We start from the raw sequence: 15,497 nt of genomic DNA on the forward strand, positions 1-15,497 counted from the left end.
GAATATTCTTTAGCTCTAAGCCTATAGACACTAAAAAGCCCAGGGAGCTCTTTGGCAGAGAAAATGGGAAGCATCTAGCAAAAAGTAGCGTGTTAGAAAAAGAGAAAAGAAGGGTTAGAATGAGAGAGAGAATGAGAGAGAAAAAAAAGTGGGCTGTGAATGGAGATGGGACCCCGTGGCCGAAAGGGGTGGCTGAGTGGGCCCTGGCTTATCGCCTCCCCCTCAGACATTCAGGTATTTCAGTGGGAGAGGGAGCCGCCTGACTGCTGCTTGTCACCCCAAAGGCAGCTCCGGCTGGGGCCGTCTTTCTTAGGCCCTTTCCATCGACAGTGCATCAGACCTTCTCTGTTTGAAGAGGAGAAGGTTCAGGCCTTCCCGTGGCCCTGTTGATGTAAGAAATGTCCAAACTGTAAAGAATTTTTGTAAGTTTTTTTTTGGAGCCAAATTGACAACAATTGCGAGGAAGGAAATCTCAACAGATTGAGAAAATGCTCCAGAGAACTGCACCTTATTTTATACATTAGAATCAAAGGAGGAGGCGGAAGGAGGGTTACATGAAATCACTGCTGGTAGAATAAGGCAGTGGGAAAAAGCAAAGTGGGGGAATCTCTGGGGTTTGATCAAAGGCAAAGCGGAGGAACTCACTCACATTGGTGGGTACAGGATGGTTAATAATTAACGTATGTGGGGAACAGGATAGCACTGAGGGTTCTGTGGTCTTGGCTCCGGTGTGGGTGGTTGAGCCCTCAAGGCGTAAGCAAAGGAGATTACGCTGACATTTCAAAGATATGTTATCCGAGCTGCATAAGAACAGTGGGCAGAGCTCCCTTAAGATAAAGATTGACCTTTGCTAAGGAAGCTGGAGGCCTGGGAGGTGAAGACGTACCAGGCCCGCCCAGGCAGGAATTTACCATCAGACCATCCTGTGCGGTTACTTTTGGCCACTGGGCTGGGCAGGCCTGCCATGTGGTCCCCGAGCTGCCAGGTTTATTGCACGTCCCCTTGTTGTCTACAACCCCTGGCAGTCCTCTGGCCAAGCCAGCCTCAGTGTGTGAGGCACCATGTGGCATTCAGAGCCCCTGTGCTAGGGACTGTGGTGGCCCCAGGAGGGGTGTGAGGTGACAGGCTGACCAAGGTGCATCCCTTGGCTCCATAACCGCGGCTGGCTCTCAAGGTATTTCAGCACAGCGGGAAGGTCCACCGTTCAGACAAAGGAGGGAGACCCCCTCAGGTTGAACTGAGAGTGGATTCTCTCTTCCCGAACCCATCCATCCGCTGAGCGAGTGATACTGACCCAGGCTCCCGGGCCCCGGGAGGGTGCATGTGCCTCCTTGAAGACAGGCAAAGGATGGACTCAAAGATGGGGGACTTTGCAGGAGAAAGCCCCCCGCCCCCATTTGTTTTCCAGTGCCTACCTATCTGTCCACAGATGGATTTAGTACTTTTGAATGAAAACTGCCTGGCATCTCACCTGCAGGCCTACTGTGCACATTCCTCCGGAGACAAATGAGCTTTCCTCAAATCCTCATGGGCTCCCAGGGTTTTGTTTTTGTTTGTGTTTTTTTTTTAAAGATTATAATACATTTATAAGGTTTACAGATCCAACTATAGAAATGATACAAAATTAATACAGCGAAAAATTATGCCAGCACTTTCCCCATTCCTGCATCATTCGATTAGTTTCTTCTCTATTTTGCAGCGTTTCTTTATGTAGATACAGCAAATATAACTCTGTATTCTCTTTTCTCCCTTTTCATATGAAAGGAGGGCTGCTCTATATACTCTTTGCACCTTGGTTCCCCCCACCAGCCCCCTTTAACAATTCATCTTGGAGATCTTTCTGTACCAACTCGTGCAGATCCTCATTGCTTTGTTCAGTCGCCCCACATCCCGCTGTGTGGATGTGCAGGTTGTTTAGCTGCCGAAAATCCTGCTTGGCTGCTGTCTGATGTGTGGAACCCACTTCCTGTTCCTCAGCCTCCGTGGACCACCTGCACCTGCCGCCCACCCCTCCCAGCAGCCACAGCAGTGACTCGGAGGGCAGCCTGAGCCCCAACCCGCGCCTGCACCCCTTCGGCCTGCCTCAGACCCACAGCCCAGCCAGAGCGGTGCCGCGGGCCCCCTCGGCCCTCTCCAGTTCCCCGCTTCTCACGGCGCCGCATGTAAGTCTTCGCCCGTCTTGGGACACGAGCTCTTTGCGTTCTGTCACCTGGCCCTTCACCCAGAGCGGCTGCCATTCGAGGCCACGTGATTATTACTGTGGTCAGGAAGTTTTAGGTCTAAAGCAGGTGATACTCTTACAGAACGCTTTTAGGAATGGCTCGCCACCTCACCTGGTGACACAGTTCTCTTCCTGTGCACGCCTCCCATTTTGTGCCTGTGTTTATTTTACATGGCTATGGCATGAGGAATACAAGTGCGTTGTTTTTCTCCTCCGAATCATCTCACACATGTTTACATCCATGTAGGTGATCCTTACTTCCTGCAGTAGGAAATGCCCTTGTTTTTTAAATAAGCAATCTTTGGTGAACTTAAACATCTCCCAGGGATTAAATGCTTTGGTGCCTAAAGCTTAAAAACATAGTTTAACTTTTTCCCCCCTCTGGTACGCCTTTTAACCCAGAAACAAGTTAGAAGTCATGGCACCATTCATCCTTAATATATACAAGGGCACCGTTTTCCAAATTAAAAATAGGGGTAGATAGATCTTTAACTTCTTATTGTACTGAGGAATTAATTGGTTTCCATTAATTCTTAAACATTATCATCAGTTTATTGAATTTATAATGTCAAATAAAGAAATTTGAATGGAATTGGATAATTAAAAATTCTGTAAGAATTGCCTATCAACACAATTTTGAAAATTTGCATTTAGTTCCAGTAAGTTCTCTGGCCGGGAATTGAACTGTGACCTCCTGGTTCATAGGCCGATGCTCAAGCCCTGAGCCACGCCAGCCTGGCTTTCTCCATTTCTGCCATGACTTCAAAGTACCTGTTCCTCACCAAGAGCAGATGGGGCAGCCTTTTCTCTCGGCTGTTTGAGAGGATGGTATACCAGCCTTCGCACCCCTCTGGAGGGCTGGCCTCAGCGTGCCCAGCTGTCCCTTTCTGACCCCCTTCTGCTCCTGGGTTTGCACAGAAACTGCAGGGCTCAGGCCCACTGGTCCTGACAGAGGAGGAGAAGAGGACACTGGTCGCCGAGGGCTATCCCATCCCCACCAAGCTGCCCCTGACAAAATCAGAGGAGAAGGCCCTGAAGAAAATCCGGAGGAAAATCAAGAACAAGGTGAGCCCTTCAGATGTAGGTCCTTCCGTGAGCAAAGACCAGGAGCAGAATCGAGCCCACGTGCCTTCCCAGCCCTCCCATCGTGGGGCCGAGGCTCAGCCTTCCCTTCCCTGGGCCAGGAGCAGCGGGAGCGTGGCCACCTCCTGCCCCTGTCTTCCTCCAGCCCTGCCCTCCATCCTCTGGGTCAGTGGACTCCCCATTCGGGCATGCACGTGCTTGGTGCCCAAGATGATTCATTCAGGGGTGGGAGGGAATCATTAGAACATTAATGTAAATCATTTTTAAAAATCAGCCTTTGAAATGTCTGTTTTATGTTGTACACGATATTTCCCTCTAGTAGGCCTGTCTGTAATTTATTTATTTATAATAACAATTTTATCTTTCAATTACAGTTTATATGCCATAATATTTTGTATTATCTTCAGGTGTACAGCATAGTGGTTAGACAATCACTTTACAAAGTGTTTCCTCCAATATTTCCAGTACCCATACGGCACCATAGATAGTTGTTACACTGTTACTGATTATATTTCCTGGGCTGTACTTTACTAGTATATCCCCACGACTGTCTGTAACTACCCATCTGTACTGGTCAATTAGTTCACCTATTTCACCCAGTCTGTCTATAATTTATAAATAAATATAAATACTTATGGGTGCTTACTTAATCTTTTTCTTAAAGATTGTGAAGTTTTCTTTATTAAAAAAAAATTCTGCAGACCATTGTTCTGTGTCAGAGGAATGAGGAGTGGCCACAAAAGTGAGCAGGGCTTTCGTGGTTTCTGTGCTAACAGCCGCCTCTCTTCCTTTGACACAACTGGCTTCTGATATAACTGGAGCTTAATCCTTTCCCCCTTATACCTCAGATTTCTGCGCAGGAGAGTAGGAGAAAGAAGAAGGAGTACATGGACAGCCTGGAGAAAAAGTAGGTCCCTGCCAGACTGTTGCGTCTGTTGGGCAGTATGCACGGAGGCGTGTGTGTATGTGTGTGTGTATGTGTGTGTGTGTGTGTGTGTGTGTGTGTGTGTGTGTTTAGAGCTGAAGTCCCGCCCAGCTGCCAGTGTGAACTCCTTGCTTCATATACTGGGTTTCGCCTGACACCTAGTGGTTTTCAAAGGCAAAGCTTATATAATGGCAAGAAGCAAAAGTACACTCAATCTTTTTTAAAAATTAAATTTATTGAGGTGACATTGGTTAATAAGATTATGTTTAGAGTATACAATTCAACAACACATATCTGTATATTGCATTGTGTGCCCACCACCCAAAGTCCAATCTTCTTCCATCACTATGTGTTTAAAGCTCTCTCCCCTTTACGAACCCCCTCTCCCTTCCCTCTGGGAACCACCATACTGTTGGCTGTATCTATGGGTTTTTGTTTGTTTGTTTTTCTTGTGCTCATTTGTTGCTTTCCGTTTTATATCCCACATAGGAGTGAAGTCACATGGTTCTTAACTTTTTCTGTTGGACTTATTTCACTTAGCATGATATTCTCAGGGTCCACTCAGGCACGTGATCTTAGTGGGCATTTGGACCACATTCGTTTCCAACCAAAGATCTTCACATCCCTGAAGGCTTCCTTTTAAACATGTACAGATATTCACAGTCACGCCCCCTGCAACAGCCAAAGGGAATGGAGCTGATTCATCAGAGCCACGCCCTAGGGAAAGCAGGAGATGGAATGTCAAGTTGGCCTTGTTATTTCCTGCCCACTGTAAGTCGGGCAACAGGCAAGAGGATTTTCACAACAACACTCGAAGGCAGCCTTTGCTCTTCTGAAAAGCCTGGGATTTCAGAAGGGCTGTTAGAAAATATGATTAAATACAATTCTGCGCTGGCCCTAGAAAATAGTTAACTTCAAGCTAACTTCACTTTTAGATGGGAATGAGGCCCTGGACGCAGAAACGAATCTTCATGTGTACCTGGGGGAAGGAGTGGCCAGTGAATCCTGGCTGGTTCTTGAGGTTTCTACTGAAAGTTAGTTTTCCTTAAGTAGTCCCATTCTGTCCCCTCATTTCTGTAGGCATCCAGAGGCAAGAAGTTTCTATGAAAATCTCTTTTTTGTCTCTTTGGGGCACGCATGCTCCAGCACCCGGATTCCTTCTCTTGAGGTCCTGGGTTCCTCTCCTCCCCTTTGGCCCTGCCCTAAGCCTCTTGGCTTCCGATGAGTCCGTCTGGCCAGGAGTACAGCTGCCAGCACCCAGACCCCGTAGTCCAGAGAGAGAAGTGTGATGGGCATTGAGAGCATTAGGGAAGACGTGAGAGAAAACAAGGTTGGAATATCCGAAGAGAAGTTCACGTTTTGTACCATCCAGTTCATTTTTTATTATTGAGGCACTTGTTACTAAACTCTTTCTATTTTTTTCTTCTGTCTTCTCACCCTTCTTCTCAATTCAGGTTGTCCAGGCTCTTTCCCTCACCCTCCTGGGGTAGCTGATGCTCTGTCTTCTTTCTCTGCTCCCCAGTTACCTCCACCTGGGCTCCTGGCTCAGCATTGCTCTACTGATCAAATGAATTTGCTTCTTTCTGCTCCCTGTTCAGGGTGGAGTCTTGTTCAACGGAGAATTTGGAGCTTCGGAAGAAGGTCGAGGTTCTGGAAAACACCAACAGGTAAGTGTTGCTGGAGTGAGGAGCTGGTTGAACTGCCTAATGGAAAGTGGGAAGAAGGGGGCAGATAGATCCAGGACCAGGGCTGGAAGGATAGTGGAGGAGATCACATTGAAAGTATAGTTGTATCAGATGCTCAGGACGGGTGTACTCTACCACACATAGAGTCAGATGTATACATGAAATGCACACGTGTACACATACATGCGATCACACACAGACACACATGTGCGTGCACAAGTAACACATGCACCACATACATTAACACAGATATGTGTGCACATACATGGGATCATATCAAATACACATGCATACATGTGCACACACCCATGCACATGTTCTTTACCTTTTCTAAAACACGTGGGACTGATGAAGACACTGATTCTGACAAGGGCTATGATTAAGGGGTTAAGGAGAGGCTTGGAGGAGACTAGTAATAAGCTTGATTCTTCTGAAAAGGTCATCAAACTTTAGAGGTGGACAAGGAGGCACTGGCCATTTCATTGTCACCCAAATTTAGTAATAAATGATCTTTATTAGTGGGGGGAGGGAGAAAATCAAATTTGTTTTTTAACTACTGTTTTAAAAATTAATTACCGAATTAATTAATTTCAAGCCCATTTTGAAATATAACTAAAGGACAGAATGAGTTTAATTACATTTCAAGCCCATTTTGATATATAACTAAAGGACAGAATGAGTTAATGAGTTTCTCTAGGACTCCCTGTGCCAGGAACTACTTTCAGCACTTTATAGATATTAACTCATTTAACCTTCCAACAGCCCCATAGGTGGTCCTATTACTATCATGATACAGAAAAGGTAACTCAGAAAGGCTAGGTCAGTGGTCGGCAAACTGTGGCTCGGCAAACTGCGGCTTGCGAGCCACATGCGGCTCTTTGGCCCCTTCAGTGTGGCTCTTCCACAAAATACCGACTTCTGTGCATGGGCCACGAAGCTTCAATCGCACTGTATGTGTGTGCCCGCACGTGGTATTTTGTGGAAGAGCCACACTCAAGGGGCCAAAGAGCCGCATGTGGCTCGCGAGCCGCGGTTTGCCAACCACGGGGCTAGGTGATTTGCCCATGGTCACCCAGTAAATGCTAGAGCTGCATTTGAATGCAGACAATCTGACACTGACGTAGGAGGACCACACTGAGCTTTAGCCCTGGGTCATATGCACGAAAAGGGGCTGAAGTCTAGGTTTAAGAAATGGGCAGTCAGGGCGTTTCAAACAGAATGCGTGTTTGTGTGTGTACATTGTGTGTACCTATGCTTTGAGAGTAAGGGGATTCGTTAGGGAATCCTGTTGATCTTTGTTGTTATAGATCTGACAATTCAAGCAGAGAAAAATTGACTTTTAGGTAAGCAAAATGTTAATCATTTTAAGGCTTAGCATTAATGCCTTCTAACAATTTTGCAAATGCTAAAGGATCAGGTTAAATCTACGTGCCTGTCATTTGATAATAGCATCAAATCATGGTTTGTTGCTCAAACAGCAGGCTGATTAATCCTAAGTTAAAATTACCGGGAGGGGGAATAATGGACATTGTGAACCCACTGAACTTCCCTCTGTATTTCTGGGAATGCATACTCATATGGCAGAGCAGGGCAGTGGCCTCAAGTGCTCTGTAGACAGACAGCAGAAGTAACTAACCATCACTGGCTCCGTGTGGCTCACCTTGACCTCCTGAAGCAAAGGAGATGCTCCAATACCACTTTCGTTTCACGGTCACCATTGGCCACTAGTCTCCTGAGGTTTTCATCCTTTCTTATCTCCACCCTCACTCCTGCTGGAGTGCTTCTCTGGATCCTGACCCCCCTACCAGGGTCTGTATCCAACTCTTTAGGATCAGGAGCAGGTCGGAATTCACACGCCCGTCCTGTCCTAGCACCTCCTGTCATGGAAGCCTGGTATTCCTGAGGGGGACAAGTCCAGGCCATGAACCTGTGAAAGAGGATGAAGAATCTATATAAGATAACCTTGGTGTTTGTCTGGGGCTTCGCATGTTATATCTTCTAACAGCCACACGGGGGCAGCAGAGGCACAGCACGAGCTGTGCTGCGACCAGAGCAGTGGGTTTTTGTGATAAAGGGTCATCTCTCCTTCCCTCTCCAGGCTGACCGTAACACCACAAAACCACACGTGGCCATTGTAGAAAAAATAAGAAAATGTAGTCAATTGTTTTATTGCAGCCTTTTTACCCAAACACATATTTACGTTTTGGAATATTTTATGCATTTTATAAATTTGGAATATTTTATACATGGATGCATTTCTATTGTACACACTCTTTTGTTAAGAAAATTTTCCATTTAACAAAATATAATGGCCATATTTTTAAATAAATAAACATATTTCTACAGAATCCTTATTCCTGTCAGATTTGGTAAAGAGCTACCATCTGAGGAACACTGGCACATCTGAGTCCATGGAACAGCAACCTGAGTTTTGCCAATTGTTCTTATCTTTTTAAATAATGGCCGTAGCTATGTTTATATGATATTAAATATTATATAACATGAGGTATGGGAACTTACGGCACATTTGAGCATGGGGTCTGCATGTCTCATGTTATTCTCTGTGAGTCAGTGATGGGTTTCCCTCTGTCTTCTTTACTGTGTGGAGCCTTTCCCCAGCCATCAGTCTGCGGGGACCTCCCCTGGGAAAACCAGCCTCATGTCCATGGTCTCTGCTCTGACTCGGGACCCTCAGGAGCCTTCACTGTGACTTCCCCCACCTAGGCCCTGTGTGCTCTCCTGGCATTTCTTCTCCCCCAAGACTTACCTTTCCTGATAGACAAAACTTTTACGGTGATAACGGCTGACAACTGATTGATCTGCCATCTTCCCACAGATGATCTTGCCAGGGAGCTCCTAGGGTTGTCGTTTCTAAGTCCAGCAGCTTTCGATGTGTTTTGACTCAAGAGGTCAGGAAATGAAAGCAGAGCTGCTCTTGATGCCACAGGGATGTGGGCCTGCGTTCCCTCTGACTTCTTCCCTCTTTCCCGGCTCCCTGCCAAGGCCTCCCTTGCTCCAAGGACACCGCACAGTCTCCTGCCCTAAACCAGGCCTGAGGAGTTGGTGTTTTGGGTGTGTGGTAAGGGGAGACTTTTGGACCCTTTCCTCACATCACATCATGTAAGTGACCCTGTGTTTGGAATAAGTACAGGGCTGAGCCTCATGAACACACACCTGTGTTTGTGTTCTGTTTATGCTTCTTGTATCGTTGTCCTTTGGAGGTAGCTGGACAGAAGTAGAGGTGACTGCTGAGTGACTAGGAACCTGGGTCACCAGAAGGGGGATGGGACGCCTTGGGTGCCATTGTTTCCTATGACAGGTCATGGTGGGAAAGGTGAATAAGAATTTCATCACTGACCAAATTAAAGAAAAAATTACACCTCTTTGATGATACTGAAACCAGACAACCAATGGGTCTGGGCTTCCTGTCACTCTTTGAGCCAATCAGCAGAGACAGGGTTGAATCATATATGAGCATTTATTCCAATAATGCTGGCAGGATAGGAGAGCAGCAGGTCATCCACAAAAATCTGCTCTCTACCCTCCCCTCTCACCCCCCCCCCCTCAGCTGCTTATATTGGGTAGAAGGACAAAGATTACATGGAGAAGTGGGCAAAAGGAATAGGAATGGGTATGCAAAATGGGTGGGATGGTTACAGTTTACAGGCAATGTGGGCTGGGGGTTTGCAAAGGGCTGGCACCACTGGTTTCTGCAACAAGGTTGTTAACCTTTCCATGATAATAGGCAGCTCCCTGGTGGGGGAGGAGGGGCTGAATTCCAGGTGAGCCCCCAGGTCCCGAATGCAACTCCCAGCCGGGTGACACCGTGCTTTCTTAAATCAGAACAGAACAGAACACTCAGGCTTAATAGGGCATGATTAATATTTCTTATTTTATTTCTTATAACTGATAGCTAGTCCCCAATATTCTATTTCTGCCTCTAACATTACTATTTCTGTGCTGCACCCCACAAGGGACTTTTCCATCCAGATGAAAATGAGTGCTCAGATTAGTCAGTTCTGAATCTTTCGGTTTATACCGCCCTCAGCAGCAGCCACCTAACATAGTATAGGTTTCTAGGTGAAAAGGCCCTGTTAGCTGAGCTCAGAACTGGAAGAGGATGGGGACAGAGAGGAGATGAGGTCCTCTCAACCCTCCTGCAGCCTTCCCCTGGGGCCTCTGGAGCGGAGCTGAGACGGTGTGAAAGCACCTTGCACTTCTGCTGAGGCGATCCACTAATTGTGTGCCCTCAGGAAATGTGTGAGATGAGAGAGAATTTCCCAGGGGGCCTCCTTCCTATGCTCAATCAGGAAATGCATTTTCACTTATAAAGTGTAGGCGAGACGCGTGTGTGTCACTCCCCAGCTCCAAGCTGCAGGCTCTCTGGCCCTGCCCTGGTCTCGTTCCTGAGAAATCCTGTGTTTCCCCCTTTATGTTCTTCTGCACAAGTGATACACACACACACCGCCTAGCCCAGTAGTTTTCGGGATTTGTGACTCAGGTTGTTCTATTCATTTTTTATTTTGCTGGGAGTCCCCCTCCTGGAGCCCTGATTTGTAGAATCACAGGAGCTTAGATTTCAGTTGTATTTTAGAGATCATCTTATTTAACTTCTGATCACTTCATTTCTCAGAAGGGGAAACTGAGGCCCAGTGAGGTTCAGGTCATCCAGACATTTAGAGGTAGGATGGGGTTCACTCAGCTACTTACCTTGGTTTCTGATCTGCTGTGCCCCTTGCCCCTTTGAGGACACTGCCCTTCCGAAGCACAGGGCCAAGTTTAGACCTGAACAAGAGGGCCTTGCTTCCGAGGACCCTGGCTCTCCTCTAGCCACACCCCTCTGCACGGGATGAGTGGTCAGCAGGACCAAGGGGATGTGTCTATCCAGAGCTCTCACTGTACCCCTTCAGACCATACCCTGGCACCTGGGACCCTGGAATTCCCTGCTCCAAGGGTCTTAGTCCATTTCCAGGGCCTGTGTGGATCTCTACACAAACAAAATCTGTTCTATAAAGGGTTGACCAGGACATCAGAGGGTGATGTCATTAAGCCAATGGGTGACTAAATGCCACTCTTTGTGAGCACTGAGTATGGAGTTTGAACCTTGGCAGTGTGGAAGGGTTGATCAGGACATCAGAAGGCCATCTCCATTAAGCCAATGGGTGACTAAATGCCACTCGTGAGCACTGAGTATGGAGTTTGAACCTTGGCAGTGTGTGCCTGGAATCCTGCACGGTGTATCAGCTCTGGGGTTTCATTTGGTCTGATTTACAGAAGTCATGAGATTCCTGGGTCAGAGACTCCAGCACAGCAAGCAGCATGAGCATCGATTCTCCTGGCCCCCACGTTCCATGATGAATCTGGGTAGATGCAGTGTTCTCAGCGGCTTTCCGTTCACAGCTAAGGAACCCTGAGCTTGGGGAATCCACTGCTTTTATAGCAGGCAGTAAATAAGCCCACTTTTCCGCTCAGGGGGAGACATCACCTCATCTCTCAAGGTTACCAGCTTCATAAATAACCCATGTTGTGTCCCATGGAAAAGAGGGGTCAGGGCCTTGCAATCATGGCATAGTCAGTACAACATGTAGGAGCGTGAGAGACCCAAGGAAGACTATGTCTGCTGGCTGTTGGGGGGCACAGCCAGAGATGAGAAGTGGAGGGGAGCAGGCTGTAGCCAGGAGTCTTCTTCCCTTACCACTGCTTTTTGGCAAGGAACCCTGGGAGCCCAAGAATTCTAAACCTGGCCTTGGAGGGAGGTGGAAGAAGCAGGTGCTGGGGGCACCTGAAGGCAGAGTTTGCCTGGCTTGGTGTAGGTTGGGTGAGAAGATGGGTGGTGTGTGGGTCTCATTTCTACCCTTTCCCCAGACCTCATGGGAACCCTGCTTGTCCTGACATATATCTCTGTTGTTGTCAGAAATAAGAATTCCTCAATTTTTCTCTGTGACCTTCATACTATATAGCCCTCTCTGTCCAACGCTATTTTTCTTGTTCTTTAAAAGTATGTCTATGAAGAGGGCCTGGTCTGAAGCTCTCAGCACAGCAAGTAATTGGGAACCACCAGTTCATTCTTCTTCCCCTGTCTTGGTTTCTGACTCCCGTGGGAAATTAGGTACTTGAATGTTCAAAGTATAATGTGCAATAACGTTACGACTGTTCTCTCTCTGTAAATTAAGGAAGCGGAAGAAAACAAAATTAAACCAAATACAAAGAAAACACATGAGTCTGTTGATACATTTCCCACTTATTATAAGATTGTGTCTCACACTGTCGCTACTTTTGAAGGTTTTGCCCAGTTTCCTTTGATACGCCCCCCAAGATACAGGGTGATGCTTTATTTTGGGCAAGACTGGCAGCTTCTCTCAACTGCTCTTTTGCAAGGAACTGTATGAGGACAGCCTCTAGGCTTATTTTTACACCTCACCACAGGACAAGAATCCACATTTTCAGTTTGCGTGTGGGACACTCCGATTTAACAAGTCGTGTGAAATCTCTTGGCCCAGATAAACGATTGCTAAGAGTACTCCTTTCTCTAAATTAAGACCTTACTCCCAGAAGCCCACGAATTCATTAAGCCATAATTAGCCATGATCACTGATGATGTAGAATATAGTGATCCAGGAGAAGTTATATTGAGCTTTGGACGCACTTTTGGGTCTGCCCTCTGGTTCGTTTCATAGCTTTTTGTTTTAAAATAGTTCTTTCATTCATCTGGTGGCTGCCGTTTCTCTACCTAGCCCTTCCTGCAAGCAGGGTCACAGTGTTACCTGTGCTGGTTGTGGCCCTGTCCCGGGGACTTCTGGGAGAGTACCACCCACCCCGGAGCACGCCAGTTCGGAGTGCCCAGGCGTTCCCGTGAAGAAGCCTGGCTTTGTCTGTCACCATGGAGAGACACTGAAGCACTCTTCAACGGGGTGCTGCTTCAGCACACCCAGGGTGCCCCAGAAGGGGTTCTCTCACCACTCTGTCAGCTGATGAAGTCAAGGGAATTAACTTCGACCAGCAGCCTAAACTTGGGACTTAGGTAGTTACCAGATGAAAGGCGCAGAGCAGTGGCACTGAGATCTAAGCTCAGGTTCCTTTGCTGTGGGAGCCTATCCCCCCACCCCCATAGTGACTGTACCAGCTTAGCCATCCTCAAGCCATCACATCAGCTCTTTGGGGGGCCACGGAGAGATGGTCGTCTAGTTTCCGTTTCCATAAACAAAGCCCAGGTTTGAGTTCCAGACGCCTGAGGCAGGGCGTGGAGCACCCGGGAGTCTTACCTGCCTCTTGCATCTTATCTTGGTCTCTCCAGAGAAGTGCCTCGAAGTGTGTCGTGTGCCCTTGTTGTTTGTATTTGTGTCATGGCCACTGGAACTTGGTTAGTACATGTCTCCTTGCCACGGGCTGGGCTTTACTGTGGCTCTTCCAGGTGCGGCTTGGTCCGTGTTGATAGGAACCTTCTGTTCTCTATCGGTGGGCTTATCTCTTGGTTGGGCTCTTGTTGATATGATTTTAATATCACTGGATTTAAGAAAATCTATTTAGCTAGTAAGTATTTTGGAGGCTAATTGTATGAGGTTCTAGATTGGGGTACTAAGTTGTTGGAAGCACACAGCGTGTGGAGTCAGGTTTTGGTTTCCGTCTTAGGTCTTCCATTTACTAATTCTGTGTCTTTGAGACAATTACTTGGTATCTCAGCCTGTGAAGTTTCCAGAACTCCACTGGATTTAAGAAAATCTATTTAGCTAATAAGTATTTTGGAGGCTAATTGTATGAGGTTCTAGATTGGGGTACCAAGTTGTTGGAAGCACACAGGGTGTGGAGTCAGGTTTTGGTTTCCGTCTTAGGTCTTCCATTTACTAATTCTGTGTCTTTGAGACAATTACTTGGTATCTCAGCCTGTGAAGTTTCCAGAACTCCATCGCTGTTGATTTTCTCTCCTTATGACAAAAATGAGTGTTATATGAATGGATATGAATTTCCTCGACTTTATCAGACCACACAAGTCTATCTAGATTTTCCGGGTGGGTGAGCTAACTCACTTTACTTGAGGGGGGGTGGGGGGGGAATCACTCCCAGCTGCTGATGGGTGTGGCCTGCGCAGCCCATCACTTCCACTATCCGTCCGGGTCGCCTTCGCCAGTCCCAGTGAGAAGCAGCAGCAAACAGCCGTTATAAATCACTGTTGCTCTCCAACAAAATTTCAAACTAAAGTATCTCTTTTAAACCACGTGTTTGCTCATCTTAAAGAATTGGATTATAAACTGCCGGAAGCCAGGGACCACTAACCACCCATTCTCACTGGCAATGGATTCAGAGTGTAATTATCTTTGAGTCTGGAGGGGATGTGCTGACGGGTGCCAAGAAGGGGCAACCCAAACCGTGGGCAGGCGCCTTCTCTGCTTGCCCAGCCAGCCTGAGACGGTCCTTCTCCCAAACCTGCAGCATGTGGCCCAGGCACTGTGCCACTGGGGTTCAGGCGTATCTGGCCTGCGAACGGTCTGTTTGTAGGAGGGACAGTGGAGACTCTTCCTTCTAGGAAAGGGAGTACCAGGTCTCACGATCTCAGCCAGAAATGGAAAGGGAAGAGTGATTTCAAGGATTGGATAGACTTGGTTTCCTTGGTGGTTCACATTCTAAAGTCTGGGCAGGAGCAGGGGATGGGCAGGGAGGAGGTGTGGGAAGGTTGCGGGTGAATAGGGCCAATTGGTAAAAACAGAAATGGTGGCCTCACTTTAAAAACACCTTAAGACTTTAGAGCAAAGTAAATGGCTTTGGCACCATTGGGGAAGCTGCTATCTTACAGAGGCCTGGATGGAGAAACGTCCCCCACTGTGCGCAGAGCACAGCTGAATTTGGGCACCTCGGCTGCCAGCAGGAGTGCCTGTGGGGCGGAGGTGCCCAGCAAAGGTGGCAGCCGTCACTCACAGATGTGGCTCTTCAGCAGGCAGCCCAGGAAACAGGGAGGCCCCTTGCCATAGTTTAGCTGGCAACAACCACCTTATTACCTGGTGCCGCGGGAGGTGTTAGAATACAAAAAAAGGGGGGGGGTTGTGCACGTGGCCCACCCGGGTCTTTTCTGTGTGCTCACCTGTCTGTGTGCCCCAGGACTTCCAGAAAACATCAGAGAGAACCCACCGGGGCTTTGGGGGTGGTACAGATGGTGGTTACTAGCATGCGTGCTCCTGCTGGCCCCAGCTCAGCTCTGCAAACCCGAGCTCGCCAGGAAGTGGGTGTGCAGTCGGTCACTCAGCTCTCAATTTAGAAAAGGCAACCGCGCAGGGGAAAGAGCGGAGTGCTCTTGGGAGGTGCCGGGAGAAGAGAGAAAAAGTGCGATGAGGAAAAATACTTGCTATGTCATGTGATCATTTGGTTGCAGATGTTTTCTTTTTTCCAGCCTTATCGAGGTATAGTTAACACATAAAATTGTAAGATATTTAAAGAGCACAACGTGATGATTTGATAAACATATACATTGTGAAAGGAATTCCCACACTGTGTTAATGCATCTAATACCCCACATATTTACCTTTTTATTTTTAACTAGAGGCCCAGTGCACGAAATTCATGCACAGGTAGGGTCCCTAGGCCTGGCTGGCAA

The 15,497-nt window shown here is 47.5% G+C and overlaps 1 protein-coding gene across 1 annotated transcript in view; it reads left to right on the forward strand.

Moving 5' to 3' along the window:
- CREB3L2 (cAMP responsive element binding protein 3-like 2) overlaps nt 1-15,497 on the forward strand; it is a 119,798-nt gene that overhangs the window by 93,747 nt on the left and 10,554 nt on the right. The window contains exons 6-9 of the mRNA XM_005882500.2: nt 1,978-2,162; nt 3,140-3,286; nt 4,153-4,211; nt 5,828-5,896. Of these exons, the coding sequence (XP_005882562.1) occupies nt 1,978-2,162; nt 3,140-3,286; nt 4,153-4,211; nt 5,828-5,896 (460 nt within the window). The remainder of the gene's footprint in view (nt 1-1,977; nt 2,163-3,139; nt 3,287-4,152; nt 4,212-5,827; nt 5,897-15,497) is intronic.

This window comes from Myotis brandtii, unplaced genomic scaffold, assembly GCF_000412655.1.
Source record: "Myotis brandtii unplaced genomic scaffold, ASM41265v1 scaffold724, whole genome shotgun sequence".
NCBI classification, from domain to species: Eukaryota; Metazoa; Chordata; class Mammalia; order Chiroptera; family Vespertilionidae; genus Myotis; species Myotis brandtii.